This window comes from Trichosurus vulpecula, chromosome 8 (genome assembly GCF_011100635.1).
Source record: "Trichosurus vulpecula isolate mTriVul1 chromosome 8, mTriVul1.pri, whole genome shotgun sequence".
Lineage (NCBI taxonomy): Eukaryota > Metazoa > Chordata > Mammalia > Diprotodontia > Phalangeridae > Trichosurus > Trichosurus vulpecula.
Window position 1 is genome coordinate 3,731,671 of NC_050580.1, and position 21,718 is coordinate 3,753,388.

At 42.1% G+C, this 21,718-nt stretch overlaps 1 protein-coding gene across 1 annotated transcript in view; it reads left to right on the top strand.

The window, feature by feature from the left end:
* TCERG1L (transcription elongation regulator 1 like) overlaps positions 1 to 21,718 on the top strand; it is a 346,843-nt gene that overhangs the window by 232,324 nt on the left and 92,801 nt on the right. The window contains exons 6-7 of the mRNA XM_036736337.1: positions 12,017 to 12,108; positions 15,934 to 16,019. Of these exons, the coding sequence (XP_036592232.1) occupies positions 12,017 to 12,108; positions 15,934 to 16,019 (178 nt within the window). The remainder of the gene's footprint in view (positions 1 to 12,016; positions 12,109 to 15,933; positions 16,020 to 21,718) is intronic.

Genomic DNA, 21,718 nt, shown 5'->3' on the forward strand with positions numbered 1-21,718 from the left:
AATTGCGTGTGATAGATTTTAATGTTTCTCCTTTCTTTGTATTTAATGTAAAATCTGAACTTTGATTTGAGTGCGCAGCAGCAGCCGATCTGGGCAAGGTCAAACAGCTAGGGAGGATCTGACGCAGATTTGAGCTCAGGTTTCCCTGAGGCCATTAGTGTACCACCTATAGGTACAACAGCTTTTTATTTAATGTTGAAGTTCTGAAGGATATAATGAAACCAATTGTCTAAACTCCTTAATCTTCCTCTTCAAGGAGAATTTCTGAGTCTCCCTTATAGTTCTATATGCCTGCTTTATGTGTCTGGTTTTCTGTGCAGTGAGAATATCAATACGGACATGGCTCATTGCCTCTTATAATATACAGAAAGATCGTGTTAGTCATTGCAGAAATATCTTGTGCTCAGCACCAACAGCTAAATTTATTTATATACACACATGTGTATGTATATATATATATATACACACATGTATGTGCACATATGTGCATGAGTGTGCATTCACATGTGTTTTACACATGCACAGACTGGACTTGATGTCAGAAAGACAGGCGATCAAATCTGAACTCGGCCTGCTACTACCTCCTTCTTCCTTAGTTTCCTCACCTATAATTGGTGATAATAATGGAACCTAGACCCTGAGGACATTGTGAGGATCAAATTAGCTAATATTTATAAACGTGTCATATATTTTAAAGCACTAGGTAAATTATGTATATATATACACATATATGTATTATTTCAGATATAAACATGCATACATACATACATACACATACATCTCACTGCCTAAGTGACCTTTCTCAACAGCAACAGACTTTCAGCTAAATCCACGATTACCCTTCTGAACCAAGTTGTCTTTTTTCTTGACATGGTCATGGCCATGGAAAACCTCATACTCTGGTACCCATTACCAAAATGTCAATCATGTTTCTCTCTTATTTCTTTCTCTCATCACTAAACCCTATGGGTTCCACCTGCTCCATGCCTCTTCCAACCCTGTCTTCCTCTAAATGTCTAATCTTTTGTTACCTTGGGGCCACTCTAAGATCAGCATCATCAGCCATCTCCCATCGAGTGGTTTCTCCACTTCAGTGTGCTCTGGGCTGTTCCTTATACAAGACATTTTATCTCCAGACCTAGGACATTGTTAGTGGTTTTCTCGCATGGCCGTCAGCCTCCTCCTCATTTCTCAATCCCACCTTCTACAAGAAGCCTTTGCTCTTCCCCCTTGGTGCTAGTGCCTTCCCTCAATCTGTGGTCCCCCATTTCTTCTCTGTGGTCCCTTTCTTTGCCATTCAGTAGTAAGCACTTTGAGAGCAAGGATTGTTTCTTTGTGTTGGTAACTCAGGGCTTGGCACCGTGCCAGACATTTAGTATAAATGTAAATATTTAATGAATATTTATTGACTAAATGACTATGCGAGGCTGAAAATTGCCCTTGCTGCCTCATCTAATCATGCCGCTCCTCTACTCAAAGTTTTCATTGCCCTACTCTTCTCTTCTTGGGGATGGGGCCACCACAGGCTGTAGTGAGCGAGAGCCTGAAATGTGGTTATGGGTGGAGAAATGGAAAGGAAGGAATAGAAGGGAGAAGCATGGTGGCAGGTAGAGTCCGCTGGATTTGGTGACTCTTTAGAAGGAGAAGAACAGGAGAGAAAGGAATAAATGTGAACCCCTGAACAGAATGGGCTCTAGCCTGGCTTTCCGGATGTTTGCCACAATACTCTCCTTCCCATACCTTACCAGGAAGTTTTTTTTTTTTTTTTTTTTTTTTTTTTTTTTTTTCCCACAGTGATGTAAGGCTTTCTGGACCTTTGCTCATATGGTTCCTTTTCTTGGAATGTTACCTTTTGTCCTCTCTGTCGGACTCAGTTCTGCCAGTCCTTCAAGGACCAACTGCTGCCCCCACTCTCTAGGAAGCCAGACCTGATCTTCTCTTCCAGCAGAGTCCTCTTCTTCCTATCCACACCAACAGCATCCAATTTTAACCACTTTAGGACACTTGTAAATAATATGCATCATGGCATTATGTGTATGCTCGTCTCCTCCCCCCCGCTCCCGCTGTGCTGGACTGTAATCCCCATGGGACAAGATTCCATGCTGCACTTTGTTCTAGCTTTCTTGGGACAGCACTTTGCTCATACTGAGTGGGACCCTGACCACATACAAACAGAGAAAGTGTGGGGCATGAGGAACAATGGACAGTGATGTGGACAAACAAGCCATCACAGTTTACTATTCTTGGCCTCAAATGAGGTTCGGGCCATTTTCTATGTCGATTTCTTGCTGCCTCCAGCTTCCTGGTAAAAGTGTCTGCAAAGTACGTGGAAATGTGGGACCGGAGATTGGAGGGCAGGTCTGAGATGGAGGGCGACGTTTGGAAGCTCTCCAAATAAAAATGGTCGTCAGAGTCTGGAAGCAGATGTGTTTCCACAATCCGGCTAGCAGCTTCTGCGGGGGTGTAAGATCCACCCACAGCCAGCACCCAGAAAGCTGCCAACAGCACAGGTTCTTTTGATCTGCTTAACTAAGGAAAGCAAGGTGAAGGGGTTGACAAGCTTACTTTAATTCAGCATACAAATATCATTCACTTAGTTCAGGGGAAAAATCCAGCACCCTGAACTTCAGAGCAAATGACAAACAAAATACAAACATCAACAGGCAGACCCAATACAATTCATAGTTACTGACATCTAGGTTCAGCCCGGGAGCTCAGAACAAGGGCTGGCCCAGAGTCACGCGTGCCACCACTGCTGTGGGAAAGAACTCCAAAGAGCAGACAGCCAACCCCGGGTTTTCATATCTTTTTCAGGGTCAGGGGTGAGGCACACATGCGACTCACCCACGAGACCTAGAATCATCACAAAGAGGCGACTTAAAACCACTGTGGTCTAAGAGCCTCTGCTCTCCCAGACATGTAAACTAGGCCCTCCCTGGAGTTAGCCCCACCTTGGGCCCTACCTTAGTTGCCAATCCACACCCACTAAGGTTTTACACCTAACAGGGGTTTGGGCCTGGGGCTTAGCACCTAGTTAGGTTCAATGAAATACACGAATTACTCAAAGGAAACAAAAGCCAAACTCTTCCAGGGCACTTGTTGAACCAAGTGCTAAGGAGCCCGTTTTGCTTACCGACACAAGATGGGATAGTAATCATGATAATATGATGAGGAGGAGGAGAAGGAGGAGGATGATGGTGATGATGGGGATGGGGATGGGGATGGGGATGATGATGGTGACGATAACGCTAGCGCTCAAAGCTGGCACATCTCTAGCACTTGCTGGTGCACAATGTGTCTCTCGTCCACGTTCTCCTTCAAAATCACCAAGGAAGTGACAATAGATTAGGAGATCCGCTGTTTTCCAGAGCTAAGGCCCAGCAGGCAGGCTGTGCCCTGAACTTGGCATAACAACAACCCTTTGCACTCCCCCTGTGGATGATCTCACCCTCTGGCAAACTCTCATAATTATGGTATTACTCTGACCACAGCCAGGTGTTCCGTGAGCTCGGACAAGCACCTGCTCTATCCGTGTTCTGGTCATGAAGCCTGGCTAGGGTCAAACTTGCCTCATTGTTGCTGTTAGCCCTCCCTGTCAGAGCTGCCGCCATAGGTACAAGTATTGAGATCTCCCCCCACTGGATGGAGGGGGTGCAGCCCATTTGCCTAATCTCCCTCCTTGCTTGCAAGTCATTTCCCTCGTTTTGAAACTAAACTTGTGTTTAATTCCTGAGTCTCCGGACTCTGGCCTGCTTTGTTCAGCTGCAGCTATCCACGGGGTAGAGGCTGGTTCTGTCTGGCTGATGGAGGAGAATGTCTGCTCCTTGAGGGCAGAGGCAGGCCAAGGACTTGACTACTCCTTTGTGAGCTGCTTGGAGTGTTAGGCAGTCAGTGAGTACTAGTTACTTGTTTATTGAATTTAAATTGAGTATGAATCTTCTGATAAAAGTAAACATAGGCTTCCCTATGTCTATTTGAAACGATGAGTCATTTTGACAAGTTTGGAATGCAACGGGTGCTAAGTATATTTATTTGTTTCCTTTTCCATTTGGCTGGATTTCAAAGAAAGGATATAAAGAAGCTAGAAACTTAAATCAGATTAAAAATGTCACAAAAAGGGGCAGAAGAGAACCCAGTCAAAAGGAGCTGGGCGATGTTTGGCCAAGGAATTTGGGATTAATTTTTTCATGTCCTTCAGTCAGCCAATAAAGATTTATTAAGTGCTACCATGTTCCAGGTACTGTGCTAAGCACTGGGGATAGAAATATGAAAAAGAAAGTTCCTGTCCTCAAGGACCATGTGATCCAATGGGGGAAGGCAATACACTGAAAAGTGGGAGGGTGGAGGGGGGGCTGGGGAAGAAGGTACCCAGTAGTGGGGCATGTTGGAGTCTATTCCGAGATATACAAGCTTGTAGGAAATGAACATGGGAAACATGAAGTCACATCTTGGCTCTCAGATTGCCAATGGACAAGGATGAGGAGAGAAGCATGGCATGCTGCTCCTCTGCCCAGCAGAGAGTAAGTGCCTTGAAGTTAGAGCTTGTTGTGCAATTTATCTTTGTATTCTAGGTGTACAACAATTATTGGAGCTTAAGACTTGTTTCCTGGATTGAACTGGATTGGGTAGGGTGGGTTACCCAATTGTCATAATCTAGTATAAGGAGAATCATTTTCCTGACTCAGAATTCTCAGAGGGATTTATTATAGGGCTCCTTCTCTAAAGGACGTGGGTGAACATAATGGGCAATGCTTTAAAGTACTACTTTACAAACCTGTGGGAATTCTCCTCCACTAGATGTTTCTTCTATCGACCCTCTATAATTGCTAGAGGTGTAACATTAAATTGTGCTTGAAGTATAATAATAAATCCTAGGTCCATGAAGGCATTTCTGTAGGGAGCAGAGAGAAGCCAGTCTACTTTCATAGCTTCCTGATGATCCAGCTTAATATGGGCAAAGAACTGAGTGAGGAAGAAGAAAAGACAGTCTGCCTATGCCTCAGCCTTTATCTCTCACATACGGATATCTCAGCTAAGGTTTGGCCCGGTGGTGGACAGTGATCAACTCTGATTGCACTCTCCAGTGAGTGTTCAAAGTGCTCTTTGCTGCTAGTGTTGACTCAAGAAGGGTCTACCTATCAGTACCGCATGCCTTGATGTGCACTTCTCTGTGAAGTTAAGTCGGGGAATACATTCAGAACAGAGGTTGGGGAGGGAGAAGTAACATGGGCGAAGGCTTTTCTCTGAATGGCCCATCTGACTGAAATGGCTAGCCTGCTCACAGCCAAGGAGAATCAGTCAAGCCACTCTGCAGCCTGAGTAGCAGAATGAGGGTGGCATCGTGGAGTACGGTCTATTTAAACTTTGCGTAGTGTCTGTCAGATGCTGAGGCTCCAGCATGGTGGGCTCAAGAAGCTGGCCTTTGTCTCTTTGCTTACTAGCAAGAAATCTAGTTTAACTCAAGCTCATAGGAACCATGCATAGTTTTGATGTTATTGGTCTTTATCAGAATGATGACTCCCAGGAAACATGGAAACAGAGAAGGCAAAATGAGCCTTTGATCTTTAATCCAGGTATCCACTCCTAAATTTCAGACTATTTTGGCATTCGGGGAGGTTCTCTAGAAACCAATTCATCCCTCAGTTACGTCTTAGGCAAATGAAGGGTTTGGATGTCAGGAAGCAGTGAAATGAAAAGAAAGTCAGACCCTGCATCCAGAGAGACGTAGGTGCAAATCCCATTTCTGTCCCGTAAGAACTGTGTGATCTGGGAATGTCTTTGATTTGACCTCTCCATGCCTCAGTTCCTGAACACATACAATGAGTGAACTAGAAGCTGGAAGACTGATCTTAGAGGGTTGTTGTGGGGCTCAAAAGTGATCGATGATCTCCAGGCTTTGGAAACCTTCGAGTATCCTCCAACTATGTGCTGTTCCATTAGAGGGTCTCCACAGCCCCTCCAGGTCTATCCTGCAACCTGATATTCCACTGACTTTACTCTGAATAACTAAGAGAATCAATCCATTTATTAAAGAGAATGTGGCAAGGGAAGCACGGAAATGAATGAGACCCAAGTGTTCCTGTCACTCCTGTGCACCGATCAAAGGAAAAGTCCCTTTCCAAGGAATTGTCTCTTGGCTGGAAAAGTTAGACGTGGGCATTTTATATCTGAATGATACTGGCAGATCACCTTTTTGTTGTTGTTGCTTCGTCTTGTTGTTCCGGTTCCTTCAGCTTTGTTCCTTACATTTTTGTTGGTGTTCTCAGTCATTTTTAGTCATGTCAGACTCTTCCCGACCCCATTTGGGGTTTTCTTGGCAAAGTTATTGGAGTTGTTCACCATTTCCTTCTCCAGCACATTTTACAGATAAGGAAACTGAGGCAGACAGGGTAAGTGACTTGCCCAGGGTCAAACAGCGACTGTGTCTCTGGCTGGATTTGAACTCAGGAAGATGACTTTTCCTGACTCTAGGCCCAGCACTCTCTACTATGCCGCCTAGCTGCCCCTTCATATACTTACATTCTTTTAAATATGAGTTAAGTGCCTGATCTTGAAGCGACCATCCCCTTCCCTGCCCCCCATATCAAAGGAGATGACCTTACCAGCCTGAACCTCTGACCTTCCTCTGACACTAGCTTTCCTTCACCACTTCCCTCTGAGTCATTTACCTGATGGCAGTGTTTCTTGTGGACATGAAATAATTACTTGTTGACTAACTGACGAGTCTGTTTTCTTGACCAAGCTTCCAGCTCTGCTCTCGTGTTTCCGGGTGACCTTTCCACCATTCTCTAGTTCTCTGAGTGTGATCATGAGGCAGATAGGAAGGGCCTGTCTGGAGGGCCTTCAGATCAGGTCATTGGGACTGATCAATCAATACATCTCACAGAGAGCATATTAGTGTCATGTCAGCCTTTAGCAAGGGGCATTTTAGGTACTGGGCTTGCTTGGCTTGGTTCTTTGACTTTTGCACTTCCCAAGTTATTGATTTTTCACTTTTATAAAATATTTCCAGTTTCTACACCAGGGATTCTTTTATGACAACATTATCTGAGTTTGTAGGTGGGTTCAGATCAAAGAGATTATAAGCACAACAAGGTATAGGGGTGGTGGCAGCAGTCCTCAAGAGCTGTGAAGCAGTGATGCCCACCTTGAACACATGTGGGAGCAGAGCCAGTTGTGGGCAGAGAAGACTCAGTCTCTTTTGACTCCTCTACACACCTCAACAATGGCTGTGCTATCAATGAGTTATAATAAATAGTGTCTATTAACAAAATAATTGAAGGGGTGCCACGGATGTTTGCCATTCCGAAAAGGAATTCACAGGGGTTGGGGGGGCATGCATTTGTGTGTGTGTGTGTGGATGAGGGGGGAGTGTAAGTGTGGGTATTTAAATCAAATTTAAATTCAGATCAACATCTGGGAGCCCAGATATGTGAGGATAATGAAGGCAGCTAGGTGACTTAGTGGATAGAGTGTTGGGCCTTGAGTTAGGAAGACCTGAGTTCAAATGGGACCTCAGATATTCAAAATGGACATAATACGAGTACCCGCCTTACAGGGTTGTTGTGAGGATCAAGCGAAATTGAATTTGTAAAGCACAATACCTGCCGTATAATTTTGCTGGTCAGTCATTTTTCAACAGTGTCTGATTCTTCTTGACCCCATTTTCTCCTTTGACCTTGTCCTTTTTCAAAAGTGTTTGCTTTTGACTACTCCCTCCCCCAATCTGTCCTTGTTTTTATCATCTCCCCCTCTTAACCCCTTCCCCCCTACTTTCCTGTAGGTTAAGATGCCCAATTGAATGTGGATGTTATTCCTTCCTTAAGTCAAATCTGATGAGAGTAAGGTACACTCATTCTCTTTCAACTACGCCCTCTTCCCTTCCATTATAACAGCTTTTTCTTCCTCTTTTATGTGAGATAATTTACCCCATTCTATCTCTCCCTTTATCCTTCTTTCAATATATTTCTCTCTCACACCTTAATTCTATTTTTTAGATATCATCATTTAGAATTCTATTTTAGATATGGGGGATGGGATAGGATGCAGAGAAATATAGTTAGTCTTTCACAGCCTGACTATTATGGAAGTGTTTTGCATACCGATACATGTATAACCTATATTGAATTGCTTGCCTTCTCAAGGAGGGAGGTGGAGAGGGAAAAAGGGAGAGAATTTAGAACTCAAAGTTCTAAAAACAAATGTTAGAAATTATTTTTACATGCAATTGGTAAATAAGATATAAAGGCAATGGGGTATAGAAATCTATCTAGACATACAAGAAAGTAAGGGGGAAGGGGATGGGGGTGTGGAGTGGTAGAAGGGAGGGCAGACTTGGGAAAGGGTCAATCAGACTATGTGCCATCTTGGGGTGGGGGGAGCACAGAGGTGGGGAGAAAATTTGTACCTCAAAATTGTGGAAATGAATGTTAAAAACTAAAAATAGATAAATTAATCTTAAATAATTAAAAAAAACAGATTTTGGAGCTACAGAGAGGCAGGCATTGAGGTGGGTACTTATGAGTGCTTTCTTCTATTGCTTGATTTGGAGGGAATTTCTAATTACTGTGAATTTTTTCTCATTGTTTGGTGTTCTCCAATATTTCAGCCACCTAAGAAATTGATGCCTGTCTTCACTGAACAGTGTGTGTCACTGGCGGCCAGAGACAGCAAAATTTGTGCCTGGCTGGGTCCCACTGTTCTTCTTGTTAGTTTTCTGTCTTGTCACTTCTTTCTCATCTAGCCCCTGATATTCCAGAATAAATAAAATAGCCCTACTGTTATTGACCACAAACAAACAGAAAGGTTTGTTGCCTAAATCTTTACTTTGCTTTTGCGGTCTTTGTTGTCCATCTTGTGGTTCCATTCCTTTACGGAGTCACAGGATTCCAGTTGGGCAAGAGTTCAGTGTCCATCATGTCTATCTGAGAGTTCAAAATAATTCCTATTATACCTAAAAACAGTATACATTGGCCCCTTCTCAGAGACCTCCTCCAAGGATGTGAAACCCAATCTCTTCCAAAATGGCCCCTTACACTTTTAGAAACCTCTCAGAATTTGGAAGCTTTTTGTTTTTATTTTTCCTTACTCCAATCCTGATTTCCATTTGTAATGTCCATGATCTTTTCTCACAGCGCAATTGAGGGCCAGTTTGAATGCCTGACATTCCTTCCATGTGACAGCTCTTCAAACACTTGAAGATGCCCTTTGTAATCCTTCCAAATCTTCTCTCGGCTAAACCTGCCCAGGTCCTTCCAATGATCCTCCTAGTGTGTGGACTTTGGGACTAGTGTCTTAGCTAAAATTACGTGCTTAGAGTTGTAAGTCATATTCTAGATGTCACCTGAGCAGGGCTGAGGATAATGCACTTATTGCTTCATTTCTGGAAGTTATAATTCTCTCAAGAGCCTAAAATGTAGCCTAAAATTTTACTAGAATTCTTGGTTACTGTATGCCACAATTGACACATATTAAGGTTGTCATCCTAAAACCCCAACATTTTTATCAGTTAAATTTCTGGTTAATCTGGTCTCCCCAATCTTTTACTTGTGAAGTTTAATTTTGGAACTTGTATAAAATGCTATGTTGATTCCTATGAAACCACTTAATTGGTCTAATGCTCTAGACTGTCAGATATTAAAATGTCCTTAGGATACTTTCCCTAAGTTGAATCATTTGTCTGGCTTTCTATAATCTTGTTTTTTATTCTGTGGTTTCTCATTGATTTGTGAAGTGGCACAGGTCATTTGTTTTGTCTTAATATCCTCCTCCAGGATCTTCAAACCAATCTATGAACTAATACTGTCTTTGTGAGACCTCTTTGATGAGCATGCAGAATGAAGTGCTTCGTGGCTTCGATAGTTTTAAGGCATTTTTGGACTCATGGTGATTGAATGATATCAGTTAACCTGTCCTAGAGAATGGATATAATCAAGGTTGATGTCTGTTCTTTCATCCCTTTTTCATTTTTCAGTGTCAACATTTCTTTTAATATGTCAGGACTTGTCTCACTTGTGCTGATAAATTCTTGTCTTTGGTGGGGAGGGGAGTCCATTTGGATATGTATTAGTTTTGGCTCTTGCTTTGACTAGTCATAGTCCTTACTATTCAGAGGCAACTGATTGAAATGTGTCCTCCTATAACCATAGCAAAAATGTCTTGTCTTTAAATATAATCACTTTATTTCTTGTGTATGGGTGAATGAATGAATAGGTGAATGAATTAAATGAATGAATGAAAACAAATACATGATTTAGCACTGACAATGTTTTAAACCCTATAATAAGTACTAGGAGTGCATGCGCAAAAGTGTGATAGCCTCTACCCTCAAGGGTAAGACATGTGGAAGGCATGGTGTCTAGGGAAAGGTGTTTCTATCTGTGAGATCATGACTTTGGTGAGTGGACCCTTAGGGCAGTCAATTCCTATGACTCTTCCAGGAGCTGTGGTGTGTTGACTTTATCATTACGGCCAGAGCAGGAGATGAATAGGTGGGATGGGGTGGGGTACATGGAATAGAGGAAGATTTTACAAGGGGACAGTGGTTTGGAAGTGAAGCATGGTTTGGTGTAGGGCCTGCCAGATATTCTGGTCCTGGTGAATTCGCATGTACTCATTGGTTCATACCTACATCTCAGCTATAACTAGCCCCTCCTCCTGACTCCCTTTGTAAAGCAAATGGCCATGTTCTATAGAAGCATTTGTTTCTGTCTTGTGCACAGCCTTTTACCCTCCCAAGCCACAATTTCTACAAGAGTTCCTGTTCTTCTCTTCTAAACCCACCTTTTCATTGAACACACCAAATGTTTCATTTTATTTTGATTTCATTTGGTATATCTTATACCTCATAGAATTTCTTTTCTTTCTCATCTTTTGTTATTGGTGTCAGTATATGCATTGCCTGATGACCTTTTGACAATGTTTAAGATGAACATGAAATTGAAGATGACCAAGTTTTTGAAGAAGTCTTCTTTCTTGTTGCCTTCAGAAATAGAATAAAGCTCATTCTACAAAGTCTTACTTCTCCCAAGGTAACCTGGGGGCTTTCTTTCCATTTACTACAGCTTCTTTTTGGCTTCTAGCCTTATTTTGAGTGAGTAGACAACATGACAACGATTTGGCACTTTCAATAAAACCCTGTCTCATTGGTGCTTGGCCCAGGGCCTGAAATTTAAGTACAACAAGCCAATTCCTCTTTGGTGAGTTAATGCTGTATGGAGCTTCACTAGCACCACACAGGTGGGGTCCCTAGAAATGAACAAGTGGTGTTTTCATGGATCCTCCATCTAAAGCTTTTGCTATCAATATGAATCTGACTTCACCAGCAAATTTTAGATGCTGGACATTTTCTCTTTTAATGTAAAAAGTGTTTTTTTTTTCTAGCACACAACAGTGATTTTGCCTGTAAAACGTGGATGTAATAAGCATATAACATAACAAAGTCATAAAGAACCACTTCATGTTTGAAATGAGGAAACTGAAGCTTCCCAAAGTTAAGTGATATAAAGCCCTTGCTCTTTGTATCAGACCATGCTCCTTCTCATCAAAGGAAACAAAACCGGTACTGGCCTGGAAATATGAAGCCGCTTCCTCTCAGATGGTGATACTCAACACTCATCAAAAAATTCATATTTTGAAGTAGTTTTTCTATCACATCTACATTAAGCAAGTAGACGTATCATTTATTAGGCACTAATGGGCTCCAGAATGGAGCTAAGACAAGTGTGCATTCTAATTAGGAAAAAAAAAAATGACCTAACGAAGCCCTCGGGAGCTAGGAAGGAGGGAAGGTCTGGGTTTGGAGCCGCTGGCCAGGATAACGTAAGGGAAGGGTCATCTATCAGATCCTGGGGTTCCTCCAGGGCCAGGGAGGAGGTGGAAATAATGGCTGGCACGAAGGCAGCATGGTTCATGTCTAGCGGCATCATCTGCAGCTAGGCAGTTGATACAAATGGAATTCCCCGGTTCATTCAAACACCTCTCAGCCCTTTGTAATTGTACTGTGGTCCTTTTACAGATAAAGGCAAAGAGCCTGGAAGATCCTCTTGTACCCCAACGCTGATATTACACACAGAGAGACAGCTTCAAGCCCAAGACCACGAGGACAAGGTTTGTTAGAAATTCATGAGTTTGAACTTCTTCATTTATTTGGGAATATTGACTTCCTGGGATGTAGAGCCAGCAAATAGCATCTAGGTAAAAAGTTTCCTTCTCTGATTTTGGCAAAATAAATGAATAAACACACACACAAATAAAGTAATAGATAAAATAAATGAATCAACAAGAAGAGCAAAACCCCCAAAACATTTGCTCAAGTTCTCTCCTTTCCAGAGCAAGAATTCTGGTGTTAAACAAAATAAAGAAAGACAAACCTGGATAGGAGGCCGAGATGAGTCAGGAATGTGAGGAAGGTCGTTTCAGAAAAGAGAGTAAAGTTTTACCTCCCCCAAAATATTGAGAATGGGACACAGGTAAGGTGGACAACCAAAGAAACTCACAAACTTGGCTCGGGCCCTGTACAATAGAATCTGGGGAAGGCAGTCACATGGCACCCCCGCCCCACCCGACCGAGGCCTAGGTTAACGTTACATGGACAGAGCCAATTGGATTAGGGGCAGAATTCAAATACAGGCCTTCCTCCATTCATTCTTCCCTCACAGGCAGAGGATTTTAGAATCACAGAGATCAGAGACCTTAGTGTCTGTCTCTTCCGATCAATACCTAGACAAGGTCCCCTTCTGATGGCTAATTATAGCTCTCCTTTGCATAGCATCCAGGTCCTGTGCCAAACACTTTACAGTTATTATCACAGTTGGTCTCTCAAATGACCCTGGGAGGTAGGTTCTATTATTACTTCCACTTCACAGATGAGGAACCTGGGCCAAACAGGTTAAGTGGCTTTTTTCAGGGTCACACAGCTAGTCAAGTCTGAGCCTGGATTTGCCCTCGGGTTTTCCTGACTTCAGGCACAGGGCTCTATCCACAGCATCACTTCGCTGCCTCCTACCTTCACCTGCAGGCCTGCCTTTCCCCTTGAGGGAAGCCATTCCACTTTGAGGCAGCCTTCATTATTCGGATGTTCCCCTACAGATATACTTATGTGTTCTCAATAGTCTTTTCTGAATGTGTTGCCCATGACTCCTTCTTCCTAGGGGAGAAGCTGGCTTCTTGGAAACCAGGGGAGTCATGCAAACTCTGGGCGTGCCGGAGACGGGTGGGGAACCTGCGACCTGGAGGTCCCATGTAGTCGTCTAGGTCCTCAAGTGCAGCCTTTCGACCGAATCCAAATTTCACAGAACAAATCCTTCCTCAATCCTTCCACAGGCTCCCCACTCCTGGCCTAACCCCTTGGGAAGGCTTTGCATATGCTCAGAGACTGGGCCTCTTCTTAAAAGGCCAGCCAAACTAAGCACGTATGTGGGCAACCAGTCTCCCCTTTTGGCCTGCATGCCAAGAAGGAAAATGGCCCAAGGTTGGCCCAGGGGGTGGGAGGATGAGGGGGGAGACGAGAAAAAAGAGGAGGAAGAGATTTCTTTGTGATTGCTCTTCTGATTTACGCTTTTGCCAGTGGGGGTCCTTGGAATTGAATTTACATTTTATTTACAAATCTTTTACAAGGGATTAGAATCTCCTCCCCTCTCTTGAAGAAAAAAAGAAGCCCCACCCACTCTGTGTAGGCCAAAGGAGGTGTTCTCATCATCACATATGGAACACAGAAGACATTGCATCAGGTTTTCTGTCCCTTCTCTACCTCCTTGTTTCTAATCGGCATCATTTTTTTCCTTCCCAAATTCACAGAATTTTGTGTACATGTTTTCTCTTTCCAATCTACTTCCCCAATATGTCTAGTCTCACTGGTATTCATACACATCCCCCATTTAGCATCATTTGGGCCCATAATTACTGCATACTTTATCTCTTCCAGATCATTAATGTTGATGTTAAAGGACAGACATTGATCACAAACATTAAGGCAAATTACCCCCCTTTTTTTCTCTCTCTCTCTAATGGGTGATTTCTCTAGAAGCAATGAATGAACATCTATACCCGCATCCCATGTTAATTAAAGCAAATAACCTTTCTCTTGCTTTTAATAAATAATTTCTTGTTCATTGTATTCTGGAAGACTTTTATTACTTCATAATGAAGCAGTATTTTGATAGTGAGTTTAACCACTTTTATTACCAATATGTTGAAACAACATTTAATCACAGGCAGCCAGACATCCTGCCAAGCAGTGCCTTCTACCCTATACCTAACTAAGAAATGATCTAATCCTCTCTTCACCATTTGCATCATTTGTACCCTCCTAAGATATGTAGGATAAAAGGAGGGAGGAAATAAGCATTTTTTTTAAAATGGCACCTTTAATATATGCCAGGCCCTGGGCTAAATGCTACCACAAATATTATCCCATCATCTTTTTAGATCCTCTCAACAACCCTGGGAAATAGGTGCTATGAAAATCTCCATTTTATGGTTAAGGAAACTGAGGCAGAGAGAAGTTAAGTGACTTGCCCAGGGTCACAGAGCTAGGGTTTAAAGCCGGTTTTCAACTCAGGCCTTCCTGACTTCAGACCTGGTGCTCTATCCACTGAGACACCAGCTTTTTCTCTGTTACACCTTCATTGTCATTTGCTTTTTTTAAAAATAAGCTTTTTCCACAGATTATTGTAGGTTCTTCCCTTTTAAAGATTAGACTAAAACATGACCATATCTTTCCTCCTTTATTTGTCGTTTTTCATTTTATTTCTGTTTTATGTTCTTGACTATTTTCAGTTTAACAGGAAAATTTAAACAATTATTTCCTTTAAATTTAAAACCTTGAATTACCACCAGGATAGAAGGGCATTCCTTTTATTTCAACAAAATGGGAAAGCTTTACTCTATGGACCTTCTATGTTCCCTGGGCTAGAGAATTATTTATAAAACATTTAAATGAAAAATCATCTCTATGGGCAAGGGGACCTTCTAGGCTGATGGTAATACCAGATTCTTTACCACTTACACATATTCCTTGTCAAAGACTCCTTTACCTTTCCTCCAAGGCCTTCATCTTCTACTGCCTGCCCTTTGGTAGTAACCCAGTCTTTTACCGCGGTCTTGACCAAAAAGGTAGAGACCTATAAGGGACAACTTATTTCAATGTTTATGGTTCTTACCAGAGACAAGATTGTGTGGGATGCAATCCATTTGGATGCCCTTCATTGGGTGTCTCCCATTTGTTATGCTTGTTATGTTTTAGAGGTTTCTGAGAAATCAGCCTCCTTCTTAGGATTCTCCTGAAGGGCTGACAAGAGGGAGGTGGATGCTGGCAATGTAGTTGCTGTGATAGAGTAGTACATCGCTAATGAGGTTTTTGGCTTGGTTGTTTTTCTGTTCGGTTTCCTCTACGCCTTTGGTCCATTTGCTTTCAGAGTGGCAGCTTCTCTTTGTTTCTGTCATTGAGATAACTTCGAGGCCACCCACCTCACCATTCTTTCCACACTTGTGGAATCCTGGCTGCCTTAAGGCTGAGTGTATAGTCTCAGCCTTTCAGCAAGCCTCATTTCCCCAGGCCACTAAAACCCATGTCCTTCTGAGGCTGAATTACAAGTTACTTTCTGTTCTGAAAGCCTGAAGTCATCCCCAGAGAGTCCCAGGCTTGCTATGGCTTTCTCCATTTCCACAGAGACATCATCAATGTTGCACTGCCAATCCAGATTATTCACAGTAATGAGTTAAATACCTTTGCCTGGAATGTTCCATGGATGGTTGGGGCATCCCTGATGAATTACACTTTCCAATTCGCTGTGACTATGCTGAGAACCATGATTTCACAGAGGATGCTTTAGCCTGTTTTATGGGAGCATGACATTATGCTTAAGGCATAGCACGAGCTGTATCTCTGTTGATTTCTCCTCTTTACCAATATCATTCTGTTTCTGTATAAAGGACTCTTCTCTGCTAATACATGGAGATGAGAGCTCACCCAGAGGCAATAAACCGGTGGCATCCACACCTGTCCCAGGATCACCTTGGTAAGCACATTTTACAATTCACAGACACATCAATTGTCTCTTTTTCCATTGATGTTCTTTGTCTCCCCGAGAAGGGAAGTCGAATTGGATTGCAAGACTGTCCCATGGAGTGTCTTTAGACATGTTTTATAAAACCTACCGAGGACAGAATTCCACAGTTTTGTGATACTTATTGGAAAAGGAAAACAAATTTGTTGTAATCCTATTCTGGCCCCACATAGTTGAGGATTCTTTTGCCGATCTATAATTTGCCCAAAACATGCAATGGAAGGCTGTGTCTGAGAAAAAGAGAGGGTTCATCAGGCTTTAAAAGGAAATGGTTCGTAATTCCATGGAGAATGGGGAAGATTTACTGGGTGGATTTTAATTAAAGGATAGTCAATTAGATATTTCATATCATCCTATGGGAATTTCAGAGTGTTAGGTATGGCATGCTATGAGCGCCTTCCTTTGGGGAGACACATTCTCTGTGTTTTAATGATGGCTTTTGTAATGGTGCAGTTCTGAATCAGAGTAAGAAAAAAAAAGCATTATTATAGAAAACATAGCTTGAAAGCCTCAAGATTGGAGCCCAGGACACACCTGGAAGGGTGTCAAGTTTAGAAAGCAAAGACAGTAATCACTAGCATCAGGTTAATATGTTGTCTAAGGAAAGAGGTGAGTCATTTTCCAAAGGTGTTTTTGTTATCTCAAGTCAATATATATATTATAACTGGTCACATTTATAGGTACAGAGTATGGGGAGATTCTGAGTCTTTGTATGGCATGCTTTCTAACCATCATAAACAGAGATTTTGTCATATGGGGAAGCAGAAGTGAGGGGTAATAAAATGGGCCAGAAAATGTGGGTTTTTTGTAATGTTTTCTCTGTTGATCGGAATGGGTAGCCATTTTCCCTCTCATCTTTTGTATTCCAAAGACAGATATTCTAACTCATTGCAGGAAAAGATAACACAGCCCCCTTCCAAGCATGCCTTCCATATGTGGGCCATAGAGGTACTTGACTAGCAATAGGGCCTGAAGCAAACATTATTCTGATGGCCAGATTGTAGGGAAAACAAGAAAAGGACTAACACTTAGTAACTCTCCCGAATTCTTAGTAGGATCTTGGTCCTGGCCAGCTTACCAAGAGTACGCATGCATGCACATAGTGTCTGCTCTCAGGGACCATGTGCTCTGTTACAATCTGCCAGCCTTCCAGCCAGTTTCTGCATCCCACCTCCTCAGAAAGTCACAGTCTGCCTGAAAGTGTCAGGGCCCTTAGAAAGGACTTTTCACCTCCAATTGCTTGAATTCAGACCTCTTCTTTACTTCTTGGGCACCACCATGCCATCTCACCACATACACCACACCTCTCCCTCCTGCCCCCTCTGCTCCCCTTTATTCTCTCTCTTTCCCAATTGCAAAGAAAGTTTTTTTGATGACAGGAACTGTCTTGGTTATTTAAATTGTTATATCTGGCTGTCTGTATGGCTGTTTCTATGATTGTCTATCAAATCTTTCTATCATCTATCTATCTATCTATCTATCTATCTGTCTATTTGCCATCTATTTATCCTAACACATACATTAACTAGATTCTACATACAACACATCAGATAAGTTCACATTCAGCTTTTATTTACAGACCTTGGGAGGGGTAGATGGAGGGGGAGGGAGGGAAGGAGGGAGAGAGAGGAGACAGAAGGGAAAGGGGAGAAAAAAGAGGGGAGAGGGAAGGGAAAGGGAGGAGAGAAAGGGGAGGAGAGAGGATTATTCCCAAGGAAGCATATATGAGGTTAGTCCTAATTGTTAGAAAGTTGTTTCTTGGATCCGTGACATTGAACCCAAATCTCTCTTTCTGTACTCCCAACCATTGCCCCTCATTCTGCTTTTGGCAACCAAAAAGAACAAGGATAGTCCTTCTGTAACATGACTAACTTTCAGATCCTTAGAGGAAGACATCGAATCCCCACTAAGTCACACCTTCTTCAGGTTAAACATCTTCAGCCAAGGCTTACAGAGATCTTCAGCAATCTGGTTGTACTCCTCCCTGATTTTTCAATGTCTTACCTAAAAGGTGGTACCCCCAAATGAACACGGTTATTTAGATGAGGCCTGGCTAGGGTTGGTGTGCCATTATCTCTCTGGTTCTGGCCCCTCCACCTGACTTCATACAGATCACATCAACTATTTTGACCTCCACGTCATATGGGGCATGATATGACGTACATCAGGCTTGCAGTCCACTAAAATCCCCAGCTAGATTTTAAATAAACTGTTATCTCACTGTGACTTCCCATCTTGTAGTGGTAAACTTGATTTCTTGTATCAAATGTTAAAATTGACATTTGCCTCATTAAATTTCATCTTATTCAGTTGAATGAAATCATCTAACCTGCTGACACCATTTTAGATCCCTACTCTGATAGATATTGTGCTAGATATAGTTCCTAGCATAAGTCATCTATAACTTAGGGAATTATGACAGCTATCCCTTTATCCAAGTAAATGATAAAAATGGTAAAACAGCACAATTGTCAACACTGATCCTCAAGGAACTCACTCCGCTGAAGTCCTTGTAGAATGAAATCAATCTGGAAACATTAATGATCATTCCTTGGTTCTGAAATTTTATCATTTTTAAGTCTATTTAATGCTACCATTATCTAGCTCACAGCCTTCCAACAGGATATTGTCAAGTATTGATTCTAACCTAAATAAGCTCCACCTATGTCATTTCCCTGATCTACCTCTTGGCATGCCTTGTTGAAATATGAAAAAAGGTGGTGGCATAAAATGCTACTGATAAGACCATGATGGCTGTTAGTGATTGTGACTTTCCTTTCTAAATGCCCCCAAAATATTTTTAAATATATTCTTTTTTTCTCAAGAATTAAATTCTAGTTCCGTACATATTTACAGGTTTAATTCTCTTCCTCTTTTTTTGAAAAGTAGGTCAGTGTTGGCCTAGATCCATTTCTGTAATAATTTCCCAATTCTCCATAGCCTTTCAGAATTCATTTACAGTGTCTCAGAGATTTTACCTGCCATTGCTTTTAGCACAAAAGGATTAACTGATTGGGCCAAGCAGCTTTTGAACTCAAGGGCATATAGAAGTCCTCTCACTATTCATCACTTGTTCATCATGGATATCATCTGTCTCACTTTCAGCCTTTTGTTCTCTGCCCTCTTAGTCCAAAAGTCATCCTTCTTGTCAAAAAACAAAACAAAACAAAACAAACAAAAAAAACCCGAATCAAGCATCTTTTCCCTCTCTTTATTACAGGTAGTATAAGATCTCTGGGCAGTGGGGTCATCCTTTCTTGGCATTCCTGTTTCCAAAATATAGTGGAAAGAAAGAAAGAAGGAAAGAAGGAAGGAAGGAAGGAAGGAAGGAAGGAAGGAAGGAAGGAAGGAAGGAAAGGAGGGAGTCTTCTTCATCTTCTTTTTCATAATCCACCTATGCTGTGTTGTTGTGTTGGGGGCAATAGCACCTTTACAGAAGCAGAATGTTTTTACTTTCCCCTTTTTCTATCTTTTCTTCTTGTCTTCATAGAATCTAAGCTGGACAATGAATTTCCTTTGTATTCAACTTGTTTTTTTTAAGATCACCCTACCCTTTTCATCTTGCTCAGAATGCTTTCTCTCAATGCCTTCATAATTTCATTTTTGAGAGTTTCCCATCTCTCCTGAGATGGGATGACTAGCCCTGGATTGCTGTCAGGCATGCAATGGTGCTCCATGCTTTCTCTGAATTTTCAAATCTACTTGCTAAAAATCAAGAGGTCATTTAATGCTCTGTTCTGCTTAACTCTCCTCCATATCACATAACCCTCCAGAGGGAAGTACACTTTCCTCCCAGAGTTCCAATAATTTCCATACCAGCAACAAGATTTTCCTTGTAGGTAGTGGCCACACTATGGAGAGAATTTTCCCTTGTTGGTTTCTCCTTTTTTATGATTCAGAACATTTATTCTTTTGTTGTTTTAACACAAAAGACTTTTCCAAACAAATGTCCAGATAAACCTAATCGCTGAGGATATTCTCCCTGCCCCCAGTTAGCTGACCCATGGTAGCAGAAAGGAGGGATAAGTTCTCTTATGTTAACAATGTGGCACTTACTTTGACATTCGTACTTCACCTGTGTTAGGTTGGGTTTCCCCATTGATTTTACTCCTTCACCATGGCCATCTCACATGCCGTCCTCAGAGCTCTCAGTTCTTTCATTCTGTTTCACATTCTCCAAAATTCCTCATGTTTCTATGAAATCCTTGAATACGGAAAGCTCCTTGAGGCAGGTAGTGTCAGCCATTGTTATCATCTCTGTTTTCTCTTTTGCCTGCATGATTAGCACCTAGCACATTGCCTGGTTTAGAGGAGTCATTCATTAACTGCCTGATGAATTTAATCATATTGTAGTTATTAACAAAATTGCTAGCTTACTTTTAAAGTATGACTCTGTGACTCACCATCCCTACTGCCCCCTGAATCACCAGAGGTGGGTAGTAGCCCTGCAGAAAAGTACATATACAGAGAAAACAATTATATTGTAATATAAGGCCACAGGTGGTTAAGTGAGAATTATATTCTAAAAAGAAAACCCACACATAATAAATTACTCCCAGTTTTAGAGTATAGAGATGGTCCCGTAGGGAAGTGAGGTTCCAGACTGGCATTACCTGGGAAAAGAGAAGATGAGAGGTGGAAGCAGCCCACGCAAAGGGCCTGTTGTAACCCAGAGTCTTTTCTTTGCACTTCCATGGGTATAAGGTACTTATATAAGGCAGGTACTGATGGGGTGCTTAGACTCCAGTTCCAAAATCACATCTAATTCCAAAATTACATCTCTTTCTAGCCTAAAAACATTGTCCCTAGCAGTTTCTGTCTAGCAATATAGGACAGCATGCCCTAACAAAACAGTTATCTCTCTTCCTGATACAGTAGCCAGCTGCACTTATAGAATTTATTAGTTTGAACCAGCTGTGTACTGAATGAACTGACTGTGTACCTAGTCATAGAGATGTTTACTACTCACTGACCTACCATATTTATGTTAGACCTAGATGTACGTATACTCCCTTACATTTATCTTATCTAATAAGACATTGATGGGAGAGCCTGGGTATTTCCCAGTCATCCCTGACTGTTGGTTGACTTAGTGATGCTTCAGGCCTAGAACCACACTCCCAGGTACCCCGCCCCTGCCCCCTTTGGGCTATTTCCCAGTGAATTTTGGGTAAGATACCTATGCAGAAGATACAAAAAGGGCATGTTCCTTTAAGAGCTGACCACCCCACAACCACTCCCTAATCCCACCCTGAATCACTTAATTAGCATATTTGGCACATGTTTTACTGTAGAATAAACTATATAAAACTTCACCTGTGGCCTTCTGAGGTTGCAGGTTCCCTAAGAACTCTTGGCCCCTGAAAAGCATAACAATAAATCTTTGCCATTTTGACTTAAAGAATTCTTGAGTCTGTGAATTCTTTCTAGATGGCTTCAACCCTCTCCAGTACTCTGGTCCTTGAGGGGTACCCCCCTACTTCAATGACCCTGTCTGGGAACTCCAGTCTTGGGTTCCTGTACTTCATCTCAAACCTCCAAACTTCCAAAGCCTGCCCTTACCCTGGAAGTGGTTGGAAAGTGGTCCCTGGGTTCTAGGTCTTTAGATCCTGTGGCAAGGTGGCAGAGCCCTCAGAACCCTTAACCTGATA